The sequence below is a fragment of the Diplodia corticola genome (genome assembly GCF_001883845.1).
Source record: "Diplodia corticola strain CBS 112549 chromosome Unknown scaffold27, whole genome shotgun sequence".
Classification (NCBI taxonomy): Eukaryota; Fungi; Ascomycota; class Dothideomycetes; order Botryosphaeriales; family Botryosphaeriaceae; genus Diplodia; species Diplodia corticola.
Genome location: NW_017971506.1, coordinates 119,923 through 136,658, shown reverse-complemented (window position 1 = coordinate 136,658; position 16,736 = coordinate 119,923). Strand labels below are relative to the sequence as shown.

The 16,736-nt window shown below is 57.7% G+C and overlaps 7 protein-coding genes across 7 annotated transcripts; 5 read left to right on the top strand and 2 right to left on the bottom strand.

Moving 5' to 3' along the window:
* Positions 1-342: 342 nt before the first annotated feature.
* Positions 343-1,586, top strand: BKCO1_2700043 (leucyl aminopeptidase; the record flags this gene model as incomplete). Its single annotated transcript, XM_020273573.1, has 3 exons — positions 343-507; positions 561-1,339; positions 1,397-1,586. 3 exons carry the CDS (start codon positions 343-345, stop codon positions 1,584-1,586), a joined length of 1,134 nt encoding a protein of 377 aa, XP_020130021.1.
* A 1,501-nt stretch (positions 1,587-3,087) lies between these two features.
* Positions 3,088-6,273, top strand: BKCO1_2700042 (pkinase-domain-containing protein; the record flags this gene model as incomplete). The annotated part of the gene is made up of 1 exon (XM_020273572.1): positions 3,088-6,273. One exon carries the CDS (start codon positions 3,088-3,090, stop codon positions 6,271-6,273), a length of 3,186 nt encoding a protein of 1,061 aa, XP_020130020.1.
* Positions 6,274-7,179: 906 nt separating this feature from the next.
* BKCO1_2700041 (3-beta hydroxysteroid dehydrogenase isomerase) lies at positions 7,180-8,463 on the bottom strand (the record flags this gene model as incomplete). The annotated part of the gene is made up of 2 exons (XM_020273571.1): positions 7,180-7,872; positions 7,990-8,463. 2 exons carry the CDS (start codon positions 8,461-8,463, stop codon positions 7,180-7,182), a joined length of 1,167 nt encoding a protein of 388 aa, XP_020130019.1.
* A 1,133-nt stretch (positions 8,464-9,596) lies between these two features.
* On the bottom strand, positions 9,597-11,607 carry BKCO1_2700040 (bzip-type transcription factor; the record flags this gene model as incomplete). Its single annotated transcript, XM_020273570.1, has 5 exons — positions 9,597-9,696; positions 9,789-10,127; positions 10,371-10,778; positions 10,830-11,406; positions 11,544-11,607. 5 exons carry the CDS (start codon positions 11,605-11,607, stop codon positions 9,597-9,599), a joined length of 1,488 nt encoding a protein of 495 aa, XP_020130018.1.
* A 689-nt stretch (positions 11,608-12,296) lies between these two features.
* On the top strand, positions 12,297-14,202 carry BKCO1_2700039 (1-acyl-sn-glycerol-3-phosphate acyltransferase; the record flags this gene model as incomplete). Its single annotated transcript, XM_020273568.1, has 2 exons — positions 12,297-12,909; positions 13,649-14,202. 2 exons carry the CDS (start codon positions 12,297-12,299, stop codon positions 14,200-14,202), a joined length of 1,167 nt encoding a protein of 388 aa, XP_020130106.1.
* A 1,137-nt stretch (positions 14,203-15,339) lies between these two features.
* BKCO1_2700038 (uncharacterized protein) lies at positions 15,340-15,762 on the top strand (the record flags this gene model as incomplete). The annotated part of the gene is made up of 1 exon (XM_020273567.1): positions 15,340-15,762. One exon carries the CDS (start codon positions 15,340-15,342, stop codon positions 15,760-15,762), a length of 423 nt encoding a protein of 140 aa, XP_020130107.1.
* Positions 15,763-16,042: 280 nt separating this feature from the next.
* BKCO1_2700037 (nadh-ubiquinone oxidoreductase 12 kda mitochondrial) lies at positions 16,043-16,383 on the top strand (the record flags this gene model as incomplete). The annotated part of the gene is made up of 2 exons (XM_020273566.1): positions 16,043-16,268; positions 16,313-16,383. The coding sequence occupies 2 exons, from the start codon at positions 16,043-16,045 to the stop codon at positions 16,381-16,383; spliced, it is 297 nt and encodes a 98-aa protein (XP_020130104.1).
* Positions 16,384-16,736: the final 353 nt, after the last annotated feature.

Sequence of the window (16,736 nt, the reverse complement as noted above, 5' to 3'; positions counted from 1 at the left end):
CCTCCTCTGGTTAGGCGAGACCCGCATACAAGCTCAACGGACTGATCGCTGTGCTGTGTACAAGATTTTTTCGCCCTCATATTGGTCCGACTCTCTATTGCTCGTAAAGGCCGCCAAGTGCATGATAGCACCAGATGCTGTGAAGCATTTGCCAAAGTGCTTGCCACCTCGATGAAGGAGGAGCCAAGAGACTTGGAATAAATGTTACGATCGGAGGTCAGCGACGGTTGTTGGTATAAATTCTTCTACAGGTTGATGTTTTGAAACAGCGGGATCCACCTCTTCATCCAGTCTTTCGTCTGAGTTCAGGTCTTGACATTTTATTCTCTCTCCGCCGTCGCCATGAAGGTTTCCACTCTGTTTGCCATCGCCGCGGCTGCGGCCGTTTCTGCGGCTCCGCTCGCCCCGCGTGCCGACGAGGTCGCCGAGCCTGAGAAGTTCCTGCTCAAGCTGAGCGACTCGGAAGAGAAATGGGTTACCGAGGACGAGAAGTGGGAGCTGAGGAAGGTGTGTGATGTCTGATGCGCAGGACCGACGACTGAGAAACTAATTCAATGCAGGCTGGCGTCAACTTTTTTGACAAGACCTGGACCCAGGCTGCAAAGACCGAGTCCAAGGCCAAGCGTCAGGCCGTCAGCTACCCTACCACAGCCAAGTTCACTTCTGCTGTCAACACTCTGATCAGCAGCCTCTCGACGTCAAACATGCAGACGAACATGCAGGGGCTTACTGGGTTCACCAACCGTTACTACAGGTCCTCGACTGGCTCTCAGGCTGCTACTTGGCTCAAGAACCGCGTCCAAAGCACCATCGATGCTGCTGGTGGCGGCGGCACCGTCGAGTTCTTCACCCACTCCTGGTCGCAGAGCAGCATCATCGCCAAGGTTCCTGGCAAGAGTGAGGCGACCATTGTCGTTGGCAGCCACTTCGACAGCATCAACTTGAACAACCCGAGCAGCGGCAGTGCGCCCGGCGCCGACGACGACGGCAGCGGCTGCGTGGCCAACCTCGAGATCCTCAAGGCCTACCTCGCGAGCAGCGCGGTCAGGAACGGCGAGGCCGAGAACACGGTCGAGTTCCACTGGTACTCGGGCGAGGAGGGCGGTCTGCTCGGCTCGCAGGCCGTCTTCGAATCGTATGCCAGCGACGGCCGCAACGTCATTGCCATGCTCAACTTCGACATGACGGGCTACACTGCGGGCATGACCAATGCTGGCGTGGCCAAGTCGCTGGCGGTTGTTACCGACTACGTCAACACGGCGCTCAGCAACTTCGCCCGCTTGATGATCAGGACGTACACCACTCTGCCCATCTCCACCAGCACCTGCGGCTACGCTTGGTAAGTTTGAATCCCGGAGTTTGTGCTGGAGTCGTCGTTTGCTAACCAGGTCTGCAGCTCCGATCATGCCTCGGCGACCGATGCCGGCTTCCCTTCGGCGTACATCTTCGAGAGCCCTGACGAGTACTCGTCTCCGCACATCCATACCACCCAGGACACCATCAGCACTGTCGACTTTGGCCACGTTCTCAATCACGCAAAGGCTGGTCTCGGCTTCGTCTACGAGCTTGCCTTTAGCAGCTTCTAGAGCCGGACGGGTATGTGTGAGAGAAAAAAGCGTGCAGAGTAAAAGAGGAGAAAAGAGACGGGGAGCAAAGCGTGGGTAGACTCGCCCGTTCATGATCATGTACATAGTTATGAATGAAAAAATAAAATGATTGACATGTATCATTCGCTGCCTTGTCGTTTTACATGTCACATGGTGGGTGTGAGAAGAAACTGACCCTACCTAAATCTATCTCCGTCCCAGGCTTCTGTCACATTCGGCCTGACTTTGACATGGTTGTTATGGAGACGGCAGCGCAGGCTACCGCGGAGCATGGTGGAAGCGGACGGAGCTGCGGGCTGGGGCGCCGCTGTCTCAGGTGCAGTCACTGCCTTGAGATGATGCTGGCGCTGTGGGGAAAGGCAGCCAGGCATCATTGGCGCGGAGGCGAGGATCCTCGGCGCCACATCGCGGGCCCACGCGTTGATTCGCGAGGCGCGTTGCTGGGGACCTGACGTCCGTTGCCTCGACCGTCGATGCGTCGCCGCCCTGTCACCTTCGTTACACAACCTTTCCCTTGGAGCCTTCGTCCTCTCGACCGCCCGCGCAAGAATTTGCAGCGCCTTCGACGGCCGCGCGCCCCGGCTCGATCCACGGCCCACCTTGTTCTTTGCGCCGCCGCCGCCGCAATTGCCTGCATCCGCATCCGCCGTCAAACTGCTCCCGCCCAGCAACGAAAGTCCCGCATTGAGAGCTCATGAACGCCTGAGCGTTTTCGCCGCCTTGTTTCGCGTCAACCACGCGTGCGCGCCGCGCCGATTTCGCCCTCGCCGTGTCACCCAGCTCGCCGCGCCACAGCTACAAGCCCATATAACCGGTGCGGGAACATCGCGGCCAAGCTGTGCAGCACCGCACGCCGAAATCGAGGGAGCGTGCGATATTCCGAGGGTCGCCTCTGTCTAGCCACTCGAGCGCCGCTTTTGCAGCCTCGCGACTTGGGCGTGCGCAACTGCCGGCGGCTGTCGCAAGCTGCAAGTCAAGTCCGAGTACCGCTACTTGGGAAGAAATACAAGACATTCAACTTTCCTGCCGCGCAATCCCCACCACACCCCACCCGACTTTGCGACCGAGCTACACTCTACGACCGACACCCTTCTGTCGTCTCTGTCATTCGGCATCGCATATTTCCTCTACGCCCGGGGTGGACAAGGGCGTGCATAAGAGACAGGCATCCGAGAGCCGCACAGCTCTGGTCGACCATTGAGCGTTGCCGATAAACTCCCGATTCGGTCCTTTGCTTCCTGCTGCCTAACCTTCGTCTGCCGCAAACGCTTCAGGTATGTATGTCTTTTTGCTTTGCTCTTAGTAGTAGCCGCTCCATCTTCCTCTGTCCGTCTCTCGCCTCTGCCGCCCTCGTCCCACCGAAGCTGCGACCCAAATCTTGCAATTGCAAGTTCATGTCTCACACTTCGTCCATGTTTGACCATCTGCAAACTTGCCGTTGCCGCGACGCGCTAATCTGTTGCGGCGAGTAGTATCCAGCATGGATGAAGAACCCACCCAACCCGCCACGCAACAGGTCATCGACCCGCGTCGCCTTGGCCGGAGCATATCCGGCCTGGGCGACGACGTCGCAGACATTCTATGCATTCTCACGCCGACCTCGCGCGCCGCCTTTCAAATCGTTGAAAATACCGCTAAAGAAGCTCCCCAGCACGTTCTGCAGAACCAACCAATCAATGGCTATCAGCCCAACACCCAACCCTTCAGTCAGAGCTTAGAAGAGGCCGAAACCTTCATCCTTGACCCGCATGACCTCGCCCTGAGGTTTTCGTCCTCGTGCAAGCAGCCATGGCACGGCTTTTGCTTCGGCCGCAATCCAAGCATGTGCGACGTCATCCTACCTGTTAGCCCCGACTCGGCCAAGAAGATCAGTAACCTCCATTTCATGATCTACGTCAACAAGCACGGCGTCCTCATGTTGGAAGACGCATCCATGAACGGAACCTTGGTCGACGACGTCCACCTCAAGGCCAGGACAAAGGATCCTCTGCACCAAAGGACGAAGATGCTGCAACCAGGCTCCATGATCACACTGCTTTCAACCACAGACGATGAGATGATCAAGTTCATCGTCCGAATCCCGGACCATACTGGGTTCGAGGACGAGTATGCGGAGAACCTCAACAACTACATGGCTAATGTTGAGGAACAGAGGCTGGCAAAGGGAAAGCCAGCGCGTGCGCAGAATGAAGGCCTGATCTCCCGACGGCCTGCGGTCAAAGCTGTCAACACTTTTGGCATGCACTGGAACGGCGGTCGCATCTACAACGTCATAGACATTCTTGGTAAAGGAGCCTTCGCCACAGTCTACAAGATTGCAAAGGCAATGGACGGCCAGCTTCTAGCAGCAAAGGAGCTCGAGAAGAAGCGCTTCATGAAAAACGGCCATCTCGATCAAAAGCTCGACAACGAGATGAAGATCATGCAGTCGCTTGTTCATCCCCACATCGTCCAGTACATCGACACGCATGACGTTGGACACCACCTCTACATCATAATGGAATACGTACCCTACGGAAATCTCTCAGACCTGCTCACCGGGGGCAGATGCCTGCCCGAGGGCATCGTCCAAAGAATGGCTTGTCAAATCTTCAGCTGCCTGGCCTACCTTCACAGCAAGAGGATCACGCATCGCGACATCAAACCTGACAACATTCTCATCGCCTCAGAATCGCCTTTCGACGTCAAGCTTTCTGATTTCGGCTTATCCAAGGTAGTCACGAACAACGAGACCTTCCTCAAGACTTTCTGCGGTACGCTGCTCTACTGCGCGCCCGAGGTCTTCCCGCACTACGACAGCCGTGGCAACAAGAAGCGTCGCAAACCGGGTGAGACAAAGAAGAGGTTCCATTCCTACAGCCAGTCGGTCGACATCTGGTCTTTTGGAGCCGTACTTTGGAGCTCTCTCTGCGGAAGCCCGCCCTTCGAGGGTGTCATGGACAACACTGGCCGCGCCATGTTCGACAGAATCATGGAGACTCCTCTGGATCCTACGCCTCTGCTGGACCTGGGAGTCTCAGACCATGCCATCGATCTACTGACGACAATGCTCAGGACTGATCCCGCACAGAGACCCACCGAACTGGAATGCCTCAGACATCCTTGGCTCGCCGGCCTAGCCAGAGAGATCGTTCCAGAGATCGTCCAGTCCGATCTCAATGCTATCCCCGAAGAGGACGAGGAAGACGACGAAGTCGCGGCAAAAGCAGCCGAAACTCAGCTTTCGGAGCTCAGTCTCAACGACAGGAAGGCAGGTTGGGGACTACCTAGCCAATGCAGCGACGACGAGGATGAGGAATACGGCGAAGAGCCCGAGCCCGAGCCAATCAACCCACATCAGTCCAAGCGCCCTCGCGTCCGCCGAGACCACCAGCCCTCAAGGTATCCGCTGCGCAACTTGTCACGTATTGAATCAAGCCCTGAAGAATCCCAGAACCCCGTGGTAAGGACGTCTATCGGCATCAACTCGTCCATGGCTTCTCGACTAGCCGCTCGTGGTCGTGGCCAGCTTTTTGGTGAGTTTGGCAAGAGTACGGTGGGCAAACCTCGAACGCTGGACGATGAGACGAACCCCGCGATGGCCGTGGACGATGATGATTCGAGCGAAGGCGAGACTCCCGACAAGAGCCCCAAGGCCAACCAGTCCATTAAAAGACGTAGTAAGACCCCGGTTGAAAGCCAAGGCACCCCACGCAAAGACCCTCGTGGCAACAAATCTGCTGCTAGTCTTGATGGTGCTGAATCCATGGTCAAGAAATTGACAGTCCATGACCAATTCGAACCGCATACCCCTCACACACCTACTGGCAGTGTTCCAGGGACGCCGTCTCCGTCTGAGATCCCCAAGAATAGGCTTAACGATTCGACTACTTACGGTTCGCAAGAACAGACACCTAGACCAACAACAAACACCAAGTTCACTAGGGAGATAAAACTATCCCCACCGGGGTCGTTGTACTACGACCCGTACGACCCTTCTACCCACAACTTGGAATATGCGGCAATGATCAGCGGTAAAGACTTCGTCTCTGGCCGTAACGGGTCCGTGACTTCTCTCCCGTCAACCCATTTCCCATCGGACGCAAGCGAACAAGACGCAGATGAAGACGACAAGGATGATGTCGAAGGTGGGATGGGTGGAGCTGTTCACTCACCGCCGGCCGCAGATCCAAGCTTTCGTAAACCATCCACTCCCCTTGGAAAGCTGACGACTACGGACGACTCGATCGAGAAGGTGTTTATCAGACTCGACAAGCGGGTGGAAAGCTGGGGTCGCGATCCTGACAATACGCATCACTTTGAAGACAACAACAGGCTCATTCCAAGGAACGCCTTCACCATCTGGTTCTACTCACCGGACATCAACATGGACGCTTTGCTAAGGGAGGGCGAGGACTGGACAAAGATACCAGACCTCAAAGTGGCCATCCACACCAACTCGAGGTGGGGCATCACTGTCAACAACGCACGCATCGACCCTCCTAAGCCGGATGGCAGCTACTCTTTCGGCCACCTTCACACGGGCGACGTCATCACAGTCTTTGACTCGGGCAGGACGAAACTCAAGTTTGTCTGCGAGTTTTCGGTTGGCGAGGCGGCCAAGCGTCGTCCTGAGGGATCGAACTTCCCGGTTTTTCACACTCTGCCTAAGATGTACTGGGCATGATGAGCCCATATTCGTCGGCGGGGGGTTTTTTCTTCTTCTTTTTTTCTGTCTTTTCTCGATCTTCAACCCAAGGGTTTCTTCTTTCATTCTTCTCGAGATATCCGGGCTGCATTCAGAGGTGTATATGAAGGTTTTTGGTGGAGATTCTTTCCTTTTTTGTGGGCTTTCTTTTTCTAGCGATGATAAGGGTGGAATGATTGAACCTCTCTTGTCGATTTCTTTCTCATTCCACAGGCACTTGACAGCGAGCGAACCCTTTTTCCTTATTTTTTTATGAGCACGGTGGCGGCGGGTATACCACAGTACAAGCGAGTGAGCACATGAGAGTTCCGAGATGGGTCGCGCCAGCAGATTGTTCGGATGCGCCAGATACAGTCGGAGATTGAGTTGAAAACAACACAAATAAATTATCATACATTTAAGGGACGCTGATCTCTTTGACTCTTTAATACAACATCAAGTTATGCGTGCTTTTTTGATAGAAAAAAAAACCCCTCTTTGGATTTGTTGTCGTCGGCGAATCGATGTGTGAATGGAAGAAATTTCGAATATATGCACATACACGAGTCGTCGGTTATTATACTAGATTCATACACGTAAAGGCCATTCGTGCCCATCACTTCAACACACTCCCGTCGAAAAGTCTCGAGAGAGTAGAGGAGAGAGACCCAAGGCGGGAAACAAAGAAAAAAGGAAATAAAACGGAGGAAAACCCACCTGCACCACCCTCGCGGGTCACACGTGTCTTTCCCATGCAACATGCAAACAACAACACCACCACCACCAACTGCTACTATCATTTTTTCCAGCCCAGACCCACCACCACCACCACCACAACAGCAACAACAAAGACCAGAAGATGGAAAAAAAATAACCCCCCCCCCCCCCCCCCCCCCCCCCCCCCCCTCACGCCTTCACCGGCGACGGCTTCTTCCCACCGCCGCGCACCCACGCCCACTCCGGGCCATCCCTGCTCAAGACCTCGTCGACGCCCCTGCGGACGCCCTCCTCCAAGCCGACGATGGGGCGGTAGCCGAGCCTGCGCTTGGCCTTGTCGATGCAGTAGTAGCGGCGCACGGTGCTGTAGCGGACCTGGTCGCGGGTGAGGTTCGGGGTGCGGCCGAGCAGCCAGCAGGCCCACTCGAGCAGGGCGCCGACGGGCATCATCAGGTCCTTGGGCAGGACCCAGGTGCTCGAGGGGGCGACGGGCGGGCCGGCGCGGCGCCAGACGGCGCGGGCGAAGTCCCAGAAGGGGACGGGCTGGTCGTTTGTGACGAAGAAGGCCTCGCCGTCGACGCGCTCGGTGTCGAGGGGCAGGGTCGGCGCGAGGGCGTGGGTGGCGAGCAGCGCGGCGGCGGCGAGGAGGTGCGCGTGCGCGACGTTGCCGACGTAGGTGAAGTCGAAGAGGTTGGTGTTGTCGCCGAGCTGGAAGCGCGACTGGCCGCGGAAGTAGGCGCCGAGCATGGGCGGGATCAGCTGCACGTCGCCTTCGCCGAAGATGCCGGCGGGCCGGATGGCGCAGGTGAGGAGCGGCGATTTCGTGTCGTCGCCGGCTGGGGTCTTGCGGTTGGCTTCGAGGACGGCGGATTCGCCCCATGCCTGGGTGGTGGGGTGGGGAGTGTCAGCGTTTGGCTTTTTTTTTTCTTCCTGTTTGCCAACAGCGGCCAATTGCTTCTTCCTTCAGACGAAGGGCGGAAGGAGACGAAATGCACTCACCTTCGTCGTCGTATAGTAACTCGGCTGTCCCTCGCCCGCCACAATCGGGTACCTCTCGTCCGCATTCACCAGCTCAATCACGCCATCAAACACCACGCTCGCACTGCTCGTATACACAAACGCCTTCACGCCCCCCTTCCTCGCCGCGTCCAGCAGGTTCCTCGTGCCGTCCAGGTTCACCTTGCGCAGCACCTCGTCGGGCACGCCGACCGCGTGCGGGCTCGCCGTGTGGATGACGACGTCGGCGCCGGACAGCTTCGTCGCGAAGAGCTCGTTCAGCGCGGCGGCGTCGGTGATGTCGCCGTCGTGGTAGGATGCGTTGGGGAGCCGGTTGGCCGTTGTGCGCAGGTCGAGCACGGACACGCGCGAGGATGGGTACCGCTCGCCCAGCAGCTTGACGATATGGTGGCCCAGGAAGCCGCAGCCGCCCGTCACGACGACGTGGCCGAGGGATTTGTTCGGTGTTGCCGTCATGCTTGCTTGCTTGCCGTTTTTTCCGGGGGGCGGGAGGGAGAAATGGGTCGGGCGGGGTGGAATTGGGAGCGGAGCAGGTTGTTTTCGAGAGGTTGTTCCTGGGGTCGGAAAAGAGTTGGAAAGGTCATCCCCGGTCAGGCGGTGCGGTGCGGAGTGCGGCGTGGCCACACCATTTCCCCGGAAGCTTGGACCCTGACTCGCTCGCTCGGCATTGGCGCTCTGGGGCAAAAGCTGCACGACGCCGATCGTATCCATGGTCCGGTTTCGAATCTGTTACTACGCTTCGAGAACGGTGGATTGCGAGAAAAGGATGAGCAGCTCCTTCTCAATTATATAAAACCTCTTACAGTGACATCGCATGCCCTCCTCAACGTTTCACATCTAAATTTTTTTTTATACACGTCTAGACGTCACTATAGAAAATTACCAGATCGGTTCGCTCAGTATCCAAACAAGCTGACGGAGTAGCTAAAAACGCCTGCCTGATCGGATGCTCTTCTTTGCAGATATATGCTGTGCGTTCACGCCCAGATAGACGCTCGGACCGCCGACTGAGGAGCTCTTGGATATCGTTCCCTTATTTGTCATAGTAGATAATGAAACAGTGCCGACTACTATGTACATGTACTGACATAGAGAAGGAGATTCTGCCATAGTCGATACCTCTATCGTCTGAGAAAAGGGGGAGGAAAGGAGAAATGAGACAATTAAATCGATCCTTTGTGTCATAACCCTCCGAGAGCATCCCACCATCGGACGGCATGGTGTCTTCAACTCAAAGAGCACAGCATCAAGGAAAACTACCCAATCTGGCTCCTGCTGTCTCATTCAAAACCCATCCGTCCAAAGGTCTCTTTCCCCACCACAAGTCTCTAAGTTACGCCGAAGCAAATCGAGCACTAAGAAATGAGATTGTGACTGCTGTTGCTGATGACGATTACGATGACGATGGTGTAAAGTTTCAAAGATCGTTACGCCATGAATGGAAAATCCCATACGGATGCCAATATGGAAGACAAGTAACAATGAAAAAAATAATTAGACAGGCTCGCGTTGATGAACGGCAACCCAAGCACATACACCCACACCCAAAATGTCCAAAAAAGAAAAAAAAGACATTGCTCAGGTCCTCTCTACTCGAGCGCCGGACCAGCAGCGCCGATTTGACCTTTAGCGGCCAGCACGCTGTTGAGTGCGTCGCGGATTTCGAATTCCTCGATAACGGCACCGAAACTGCTCGAACAATTAGCGAAACTGTGCCCGAAACCAACTTCTTTTCCGTAGCCCCTTGGCAAGTGAGAGGTGCAAAGGAAGACAAAACTCACCCATAGCATCGCACTTTCGCCAAAAGGTCGTTCTTCACCGCCTCGATGTCCTCCTTGACCAGCTCTGGGAAGCGCGGATCCTGGATGATGGACACCCAAGCCATGACGGGGGTGATTTCGCCTTCCATGGTGGGCAGGCGGTGCGATAGATCGAGCAGCTTCATGAGGTCCGGCTGCGAGACGTCGAGCATCTTGTGCGGGTACTTCTCCTCGGGATTTTGAGCGATGTGTGAGTGCGGAGGGCACGTCTGCATGAGGGCGTGGCCCGACACGTCCGCCTCGTTGTCCTCGGCCCGTACCAGAAGGAACTGCATGTGCTCCATGCACGGCTTCTCGAGACTATTGCGGCGAAAAGACGAGGGTGTCGTATTAGAATGGCGTTCTTCTTTTTGCTTCTTTTTTGAACTGAGGGCGGGTTGCGAGTCGAGAGACGGGAAAAGAAACGCAAAAATGAGGGAAAAAAGGCCGCTGAACCTACCTCATCCGGGTAGGTGCATGGCGTGTGGCTGATGGATTTACAAAAGGCAGTTGTGCTGCCGTGGCTATTGCGGCGGAGGAGAAAGATAGGGTGTGCGGTCGTACGTTAGGACAAAGTCTATGCCTATCTGGTCATAGTCCATGCCGGTCTGAGCCGGTTGCAGTTGGTTATGTTGAGGTGGGATTCCCTGCATGGGCAAGCCGGGAGCAGTGCGTGCGGGCATCGACGGCGGCGGCGATGTGTAACCTGTCGAGGCGGTACCTGCATGGTAGCTCCCAGAGACACTACCACGCGAACTTCCTCCGTAGCTGGAGCCTGCCATCTGCTGGAAGACACTGGCGGGGCTGTTGGAGTCGAAGGGGATTCCGTGAGCGGCGAGAAGCTCTTTCAAGCGACGGTTCTCCTCTGCAATGGCGTCACGCTCGCGAGCTGTGTTACCGAAAACATCTTTGAGGCGTAGGACTTCTTGTTCAAGGGCCTTGATGTACATCTCTTTCCGCTCACGATGTGTCCTGTGTTGCCAATGAGACGGAGCTGTGCGGCAGAAGATGAAAAACACTTACCGCTGGGCTTGGCGATTGAGCTCTTGTCTGCGGGTCAAGGCGGGCTTGCTGTCGGGCTTTGGACCACGCCTCTTGGGCGGTTGCCCATCTGCATCGGCGTCAACGGGGCAAGAGGAAGCTGGAGGCTTGTGGGACTGACCTCTTGTCTTTTTGTCGCCGCCATAGCCTTTGAAGAAAGGAAAGTTGGATAAGGGCCCTTTGGCCGATGGGTCGTCTTCTGTGAAAGAGTGCGGGCTGTTTCTCTCCTCACACTGAACTGGTCCTTCCGCCGCACTCTCAGCCGTGCCGTCATCCACATGGGGTCGGGATGGCGGATTGGGAAAGGCTGCGGCGGTGGCCAGTTCGTGGGGAAAGAAGTCACCACACGCAGTTAGCGTGCTGGCCCAAGAAGAGTGCGATTGCTGAGGGACCATCATATCGCCGGTGAACAACACAAGAGAAAGACAGACAAGTGTTTGTTGGCAGCGGGAGGCAGATGGAAAGGAGAAGAGATTGCGGGGACAGGAAGGGCAGATGAAGAGGGTTCTTGACGTCAGATGGCGGTGGAACGCAACAGGTGCCATTGAGGTGACAGCGGCTAGACAGGCAGAGGGGAATTTGTCACGGGAGGTAACGGGCAGAGGCACGGCGTAGCGTCGTGGGGGCGGGCAAGTGAGGCGGGCGGCGACGTGCACCGCAACATGGGGAACAGCAAGGCGGCGAAGGAGGACTCACCGAAGCCGTTGGCCGAGGCGGCGAATGCGGCGTCCATGGCGTGGTTCTGCGAAAGCTGGGCCATGGCTTGGTGGGCGGTGGTGAGGACTGGGGCGCGAGGTCTTTGGGGCGAGGGTGTCGGAGTCGGGGTTGGGTTTAATAGCTCAGGCAGGCACAGACAGGGCGGGCCAATCGGGAGGGTAGCGTGGGCCTGGGGGCAGCGGATGGACGTCTGACAGAGCTGGGGCGCAGGGCAGGCGTTTGCTGGCGGGCGGCAGGGCGAGCGCACACGGCTAGGGAGCAGCGCTCGCACAATATGTCAGCGACAGCAGGCGTTTTGGTGTTGCCAGCAGCGTAGAGCGATATTTGGAATTGCTGTGTCTGGCTGCGCCAGGCGGGAGCGGAGCTGGGCGCGGGCCGTGCTTGATCCCAGCGCATCCCCGTCGCGCCTGCCCGAGTGCTCATCTCAGCGCGGGGACGCAGTCCAGAGAGCGTGCCGGGAGCCGGGAGCCTGCGCGCTGCCTCGCGCTGCCTCGCGCCGCCTCGCGCCCCAGCCGGGTGCATACGCAGGGAGAAGCTCCCACGCCGCCGCCGCACATGCGCCCATGACGCGCCGGAAATGGCACCTCTCGCTCGTGCTGATTGGCGGGGCCCGGTCCGGCCAAGCCCCCCGTTGCTCCCCCGTCTGGCTGTGCACGGCTGCAGCGCGCAGCCTGGGTGCCTGGGATCGCGGCCGATCAGCGGGCGAGGCGATCAGCTGCGATCCCGGCCCATATGCCACGCCGTGACGCCCCGAGGCTGCCTCAGCCACCGCGCAGCCAGCCCGCAGCCAGCCCGCCGCCTGCGCCCACGAACGACACCATGGCCGTCGCCCCAGCTCTCGCGACCGCCCGCTTCGTCCACGCCGCCCATGCCCTCCGCGGCGTCGCAGTGCTCGCGCCCTGGCTCGCCTACCTGCTGGGCGTCGACCTGCTGCTGTCGCTGCTGCTGCCGCTGAAGACCCTCGCCCCCACCCCCGTCTACAACCTCTCGTCCGTCCTCGCCGGCGGCGTGTGGGCCTGGATCCAGAACATCTTCACCCACGTCAACCATGCCGACATCGTGCTGAGCACCAGCTGCCCCGCCGGCCTGCCGCGCGGCGAGTCGGCTGTCGTCATCGCCAACCACGTCGCCTGGGCCGACTTCTACATGATCCAGGAAGCCGCGCGCCGCACGGGCATGCTGGGCCGGTGTCGCTGGTTTGCGAAACGCAGCCTGCGCTGGGTGCCGTTCCTGGGCTGGGGCCTGTGGGCCATGGGCATGCCCCTGGTCAGTCGCAGCTGGGCGACTGACCGCGCCGAGCTGGAGAGGGTCTTTCGAGGCATTGTGTCCAACCGCTGGCCCGTCTGTACGTCCGCCTTTGTGACAGTTTTCCCATCTCCCCTCCACCCTGCTGTTTCGTGCCTGCACCTTCCCGCCCAGCGCCATTTCTGGCGTCGTGCCATGCCGGCTTTCTGCCTCCACCCGGATGCTACCGCATCTCCCAAAACGTCGGTGCTTCCAAACGAGGCCATCCGCCCTGCTCCAGTGCCACCTCTGATCGAGTCTGTTGCTATCTTTGTTGCGCCTGTGGCACTTGTGCCCGTCTCCCGTTGCTTTGCTCGTCCATTGAGTCATCTCCGCTCCCACTCGCTAGCTTGATCACTTAGTTCACATCCGCTGTCTGCTGTTTCAGCCTTGAATACCAAACTGAATCTTCACACCCGTTCCTGTCTCCGCGTTCCTTATTTTCCCCTTCATCCGCTTCTATCTTTGTCCCCGACCCGCTGCAAACCTTTCCATCTTTGAACACCACGTTGCCGGCGATTCCCCATGACCACATACACCCAAGACCACGTCACAGCAAATACCACATCACCACACCACACTACGCTACCATCCACCGCATTCCCCGCCTCACCCCCACAATTCCTCTCCCCTCCCCCCACACACAGACGTAACCCCCCCAAACAACACGAAACGAGACCAAGCAAACCCCCCACTCCGCGCCACACCCGCCCGCCCACCCTATCCGCCTCCAAAAATAAAAAACAACAGGAGAAACAGAGAGACTGACACATTTCCCCCCCGCTTCCGAACGCAAACAGGGCTCATCGCCTACAGCGAAGGCACGCGCTTCACGCCCGCCCGCCACTCCGCCGCGGTCTCGTACCGCGCCACGACGGGCAAGCCCCCGCCGCCCTCGCCGTACCTGCTGGTGCCCCGCCCCCGCGGCTTCGTCGCCACGGTGACTGCGCTGCGCCGCGGCGGTGCCGACATCGTCAACAGCAGAAGCAGCAGCAGCAACAGCCCCAACAACATCACGCACATCCCCGCCGTCCTCGACTTCACCATCGCGTACGCCCGCCACGGGAAGTTCATGGCCGCGCCGTCCTTTTGGGACACGGTCGCGCGGCCCGATTTGGGGGAGGCCGGGTATCGGTTCTATGTCCACGTGAGGAGGTGGGAGATGGCGGAGCTGCCGGAGGGGGAGGAGGCGTTGGCGGGGTGGTTGGAGGAGAGGTGGGTGGAGAAGGGGAGGAGGCTGGAGAGGCTGAGGGAAGTGCTTGAGGAGGGGGAGGGGGATTCGGGGGACTGGGGGGATTGGGGGGAGGTTCGGGATGGGAGATGGGAGGGGAAAGAGAAGGAGAAGGGCGAGTGAGTGGGTGAGTGGGTGGTGGGGTGTGTTGATGGGTGGTTTATGTACGTCGGCTTTTGTGGGGGGTGTGGGGGGTATGGTTTGGTGTTAGAATGTGTATTGGGGATGTTGGTGTTCTGGTTCATGGTGGTGGTGGTGGTAGGGTAGTAGTAGTACTGTAACGGCGCCCAGGGCGAGGTGTTGGTTGGGGTTAAATGTATAAATGTGGTGGTAATGCTTAATAGTGCCACATAGAGTGGTAAAGGCCGTGTGCATGTAGGCAGCGTTGTTTCGCAAAGAAGTTACGTGTCAAAACTTTTTGTCTTAGCGAGCTATATCCTGTCTTAAGCATGTAGTTTTCCAATGGTTTTCTCCATCTCGTTTTAGTGCTCAACACCGCAGCGGATTACAAGTTTTCCTTACCACCTACGAGTGCTACGACATATGTCTAGTACTCTCTTCGTTCCCTGCTTCCGTCAAGTACGTTCTCATCCTTAGGACCACTAAAATAATAGGAACTTGGCCCGATTCTATCTCAAAGGGCACTGGACTGTATTTACAAGGGTAATAGATTCTCGTGTCTAAACGTCTTTATGGGTTTAAACTTACGTTTTCTTCACTTTATACACCTACTTAAGAAGCTCATAGTATCGTGTACGCAGCGCAGATGGATCAAATATTCTATAATATTACTATAACTTTTACACCGGAGAAAGGAAGAAAATGAAAGAAATCAAGCGTCTAATCATTCTGGAGCATAACTGAGACTAAAATCAGTCAAACGACGTATATGAGATAGAAGTGGGCAAACGTCCTGCAAACCGCTTCTGTGTCTCCGTCTCATTTCTACTGGTTCTCTATGATCAGTCTCTAGTTGGTGTTGGAATTGTTCTTTGAAAATCGGTATTCCACACACAAGCAGCACATGACAATGCACACAGTTCGCAGCAAGAGGCCAACTGCCCAAAGACAAAGACAACGCAAGCACTTGTGACATTACCCACCCACATCCGGTGTCATAAAAGAACAAAGGACGTCCGTCAACGACCACCAGCTCCACTTCGCGAGCGGATTCAACAAGAGCTGCTCTAACAGATGGGCCTGATCACAAAACGCGGTTGCAGCAGCACCCAGCAGGCGCGCGCCACACACCAAGCACCAATGTGCTACCACAGATTCTACATCTTCACCATCTGCGGGCACTCGTTCTGGCAGGCCGGCCCGCTCGCGCAGTGCCGCGACGCATCTTTCCCGGGCCCATCACTCAACGCCGATGGTACGACGTCCTTGGCCTTCTCCACCACCTGCCAGCCGCGCTCGCACCCGTTCCAGACCCGCAAGCTCTACACGCTGTGCTTGCACTGCGCCAGGCAGCGCGCAGGGCTGTTGGCGCAGGCGGAGACGAGAACAGAGGAGCTGCGCTTCGAGGAGGAGAAGTGGCGCGTCACGTACCAGAGCCCGCAGGCGGACGAGAACGCGTGGAGGAACTGGGGGAACAGGGCGGCGGCAGGGCGGAGGGGGCGGATGAGCGATGTTGTCAGGGCCAGGCTGAGGAGGAGTGCTGGCGGTGATGAGAGGAGGTAGGTGGTAGGGTAGGACGAGCGCGGTGGATCGGCGGGCGGGCTTGCTGGTCTTGGCGTGGGAGCCGGGGCGAGCGAACGACGTGCCTCTCATTACCGATCCTCGAGAGAGCTCGCAGCTGCAGCTTCGCTACCACCCACCCACCCACCCCACCACTCAATCCCGCGTCCCCGCGTCCAAGGCACAATATCCTCCGCAGCGGCGCGTCGTCAATTGCCCTGCTGCCGACCCTCTCCGCGCCGACGACACCCGTTCCACTCTCCTGCCGAACCGACAAGACGCCATGCCGACGCCCGAGTCCGCCGCCTTCCTCGAGAAGAAGCCCAAGGTGCCGCCGACGTTTGACGGCGTCGACTACAACGACAACGCCGCCCTCAAGGCTGCGCAGGATGCGGTGCTGCGCGAGCAGTGGGTCAAGTCTATGATGGCGCGCCTGGTCCGCGAGGAGATGTCCAAGTGCTACTACCGGGAGGGCGTCAACCACCTGGAGAAGTGCGGCCACCTGAGAGGTGAGTGATGGGCCTCCCTACAGAATTGCGTTTTCATGTTTCAGCCCCCTCGGTCTTCGTGGCGGAGGAGGATGAGGACGAGGAGAAAGGTCCGAAGGAACGGACGGCACTGTGACGCGAGACGCCGGCACAGCGAGAAGGCTTTTGTCATGGTTCAATGGGGCCCTCTTTTTGGCTGACGAGCGATTGCACACCCGTACAGAACGCTACTTTGAGCTGCTGAAGGAGTCCAAGATCAAGGGCCACATGTGGCAACAGCAGAACTACGCGCCCAAATAAGATGGAGGGGCTCGTGTACGAATCGGCCGTCGCAGGCACGGAGAAAGAGGAAACAGAGACATTGGGGATGTTCGGCCCACCACAAAATCCCAGTGTGTATACGTGGGCCGGGGCAACGAGCTCAAGGAGCTTGTATCATATTATCGATATGCTGGGTAGAGACCAGCGACCTCAATGAGCATGTGATTT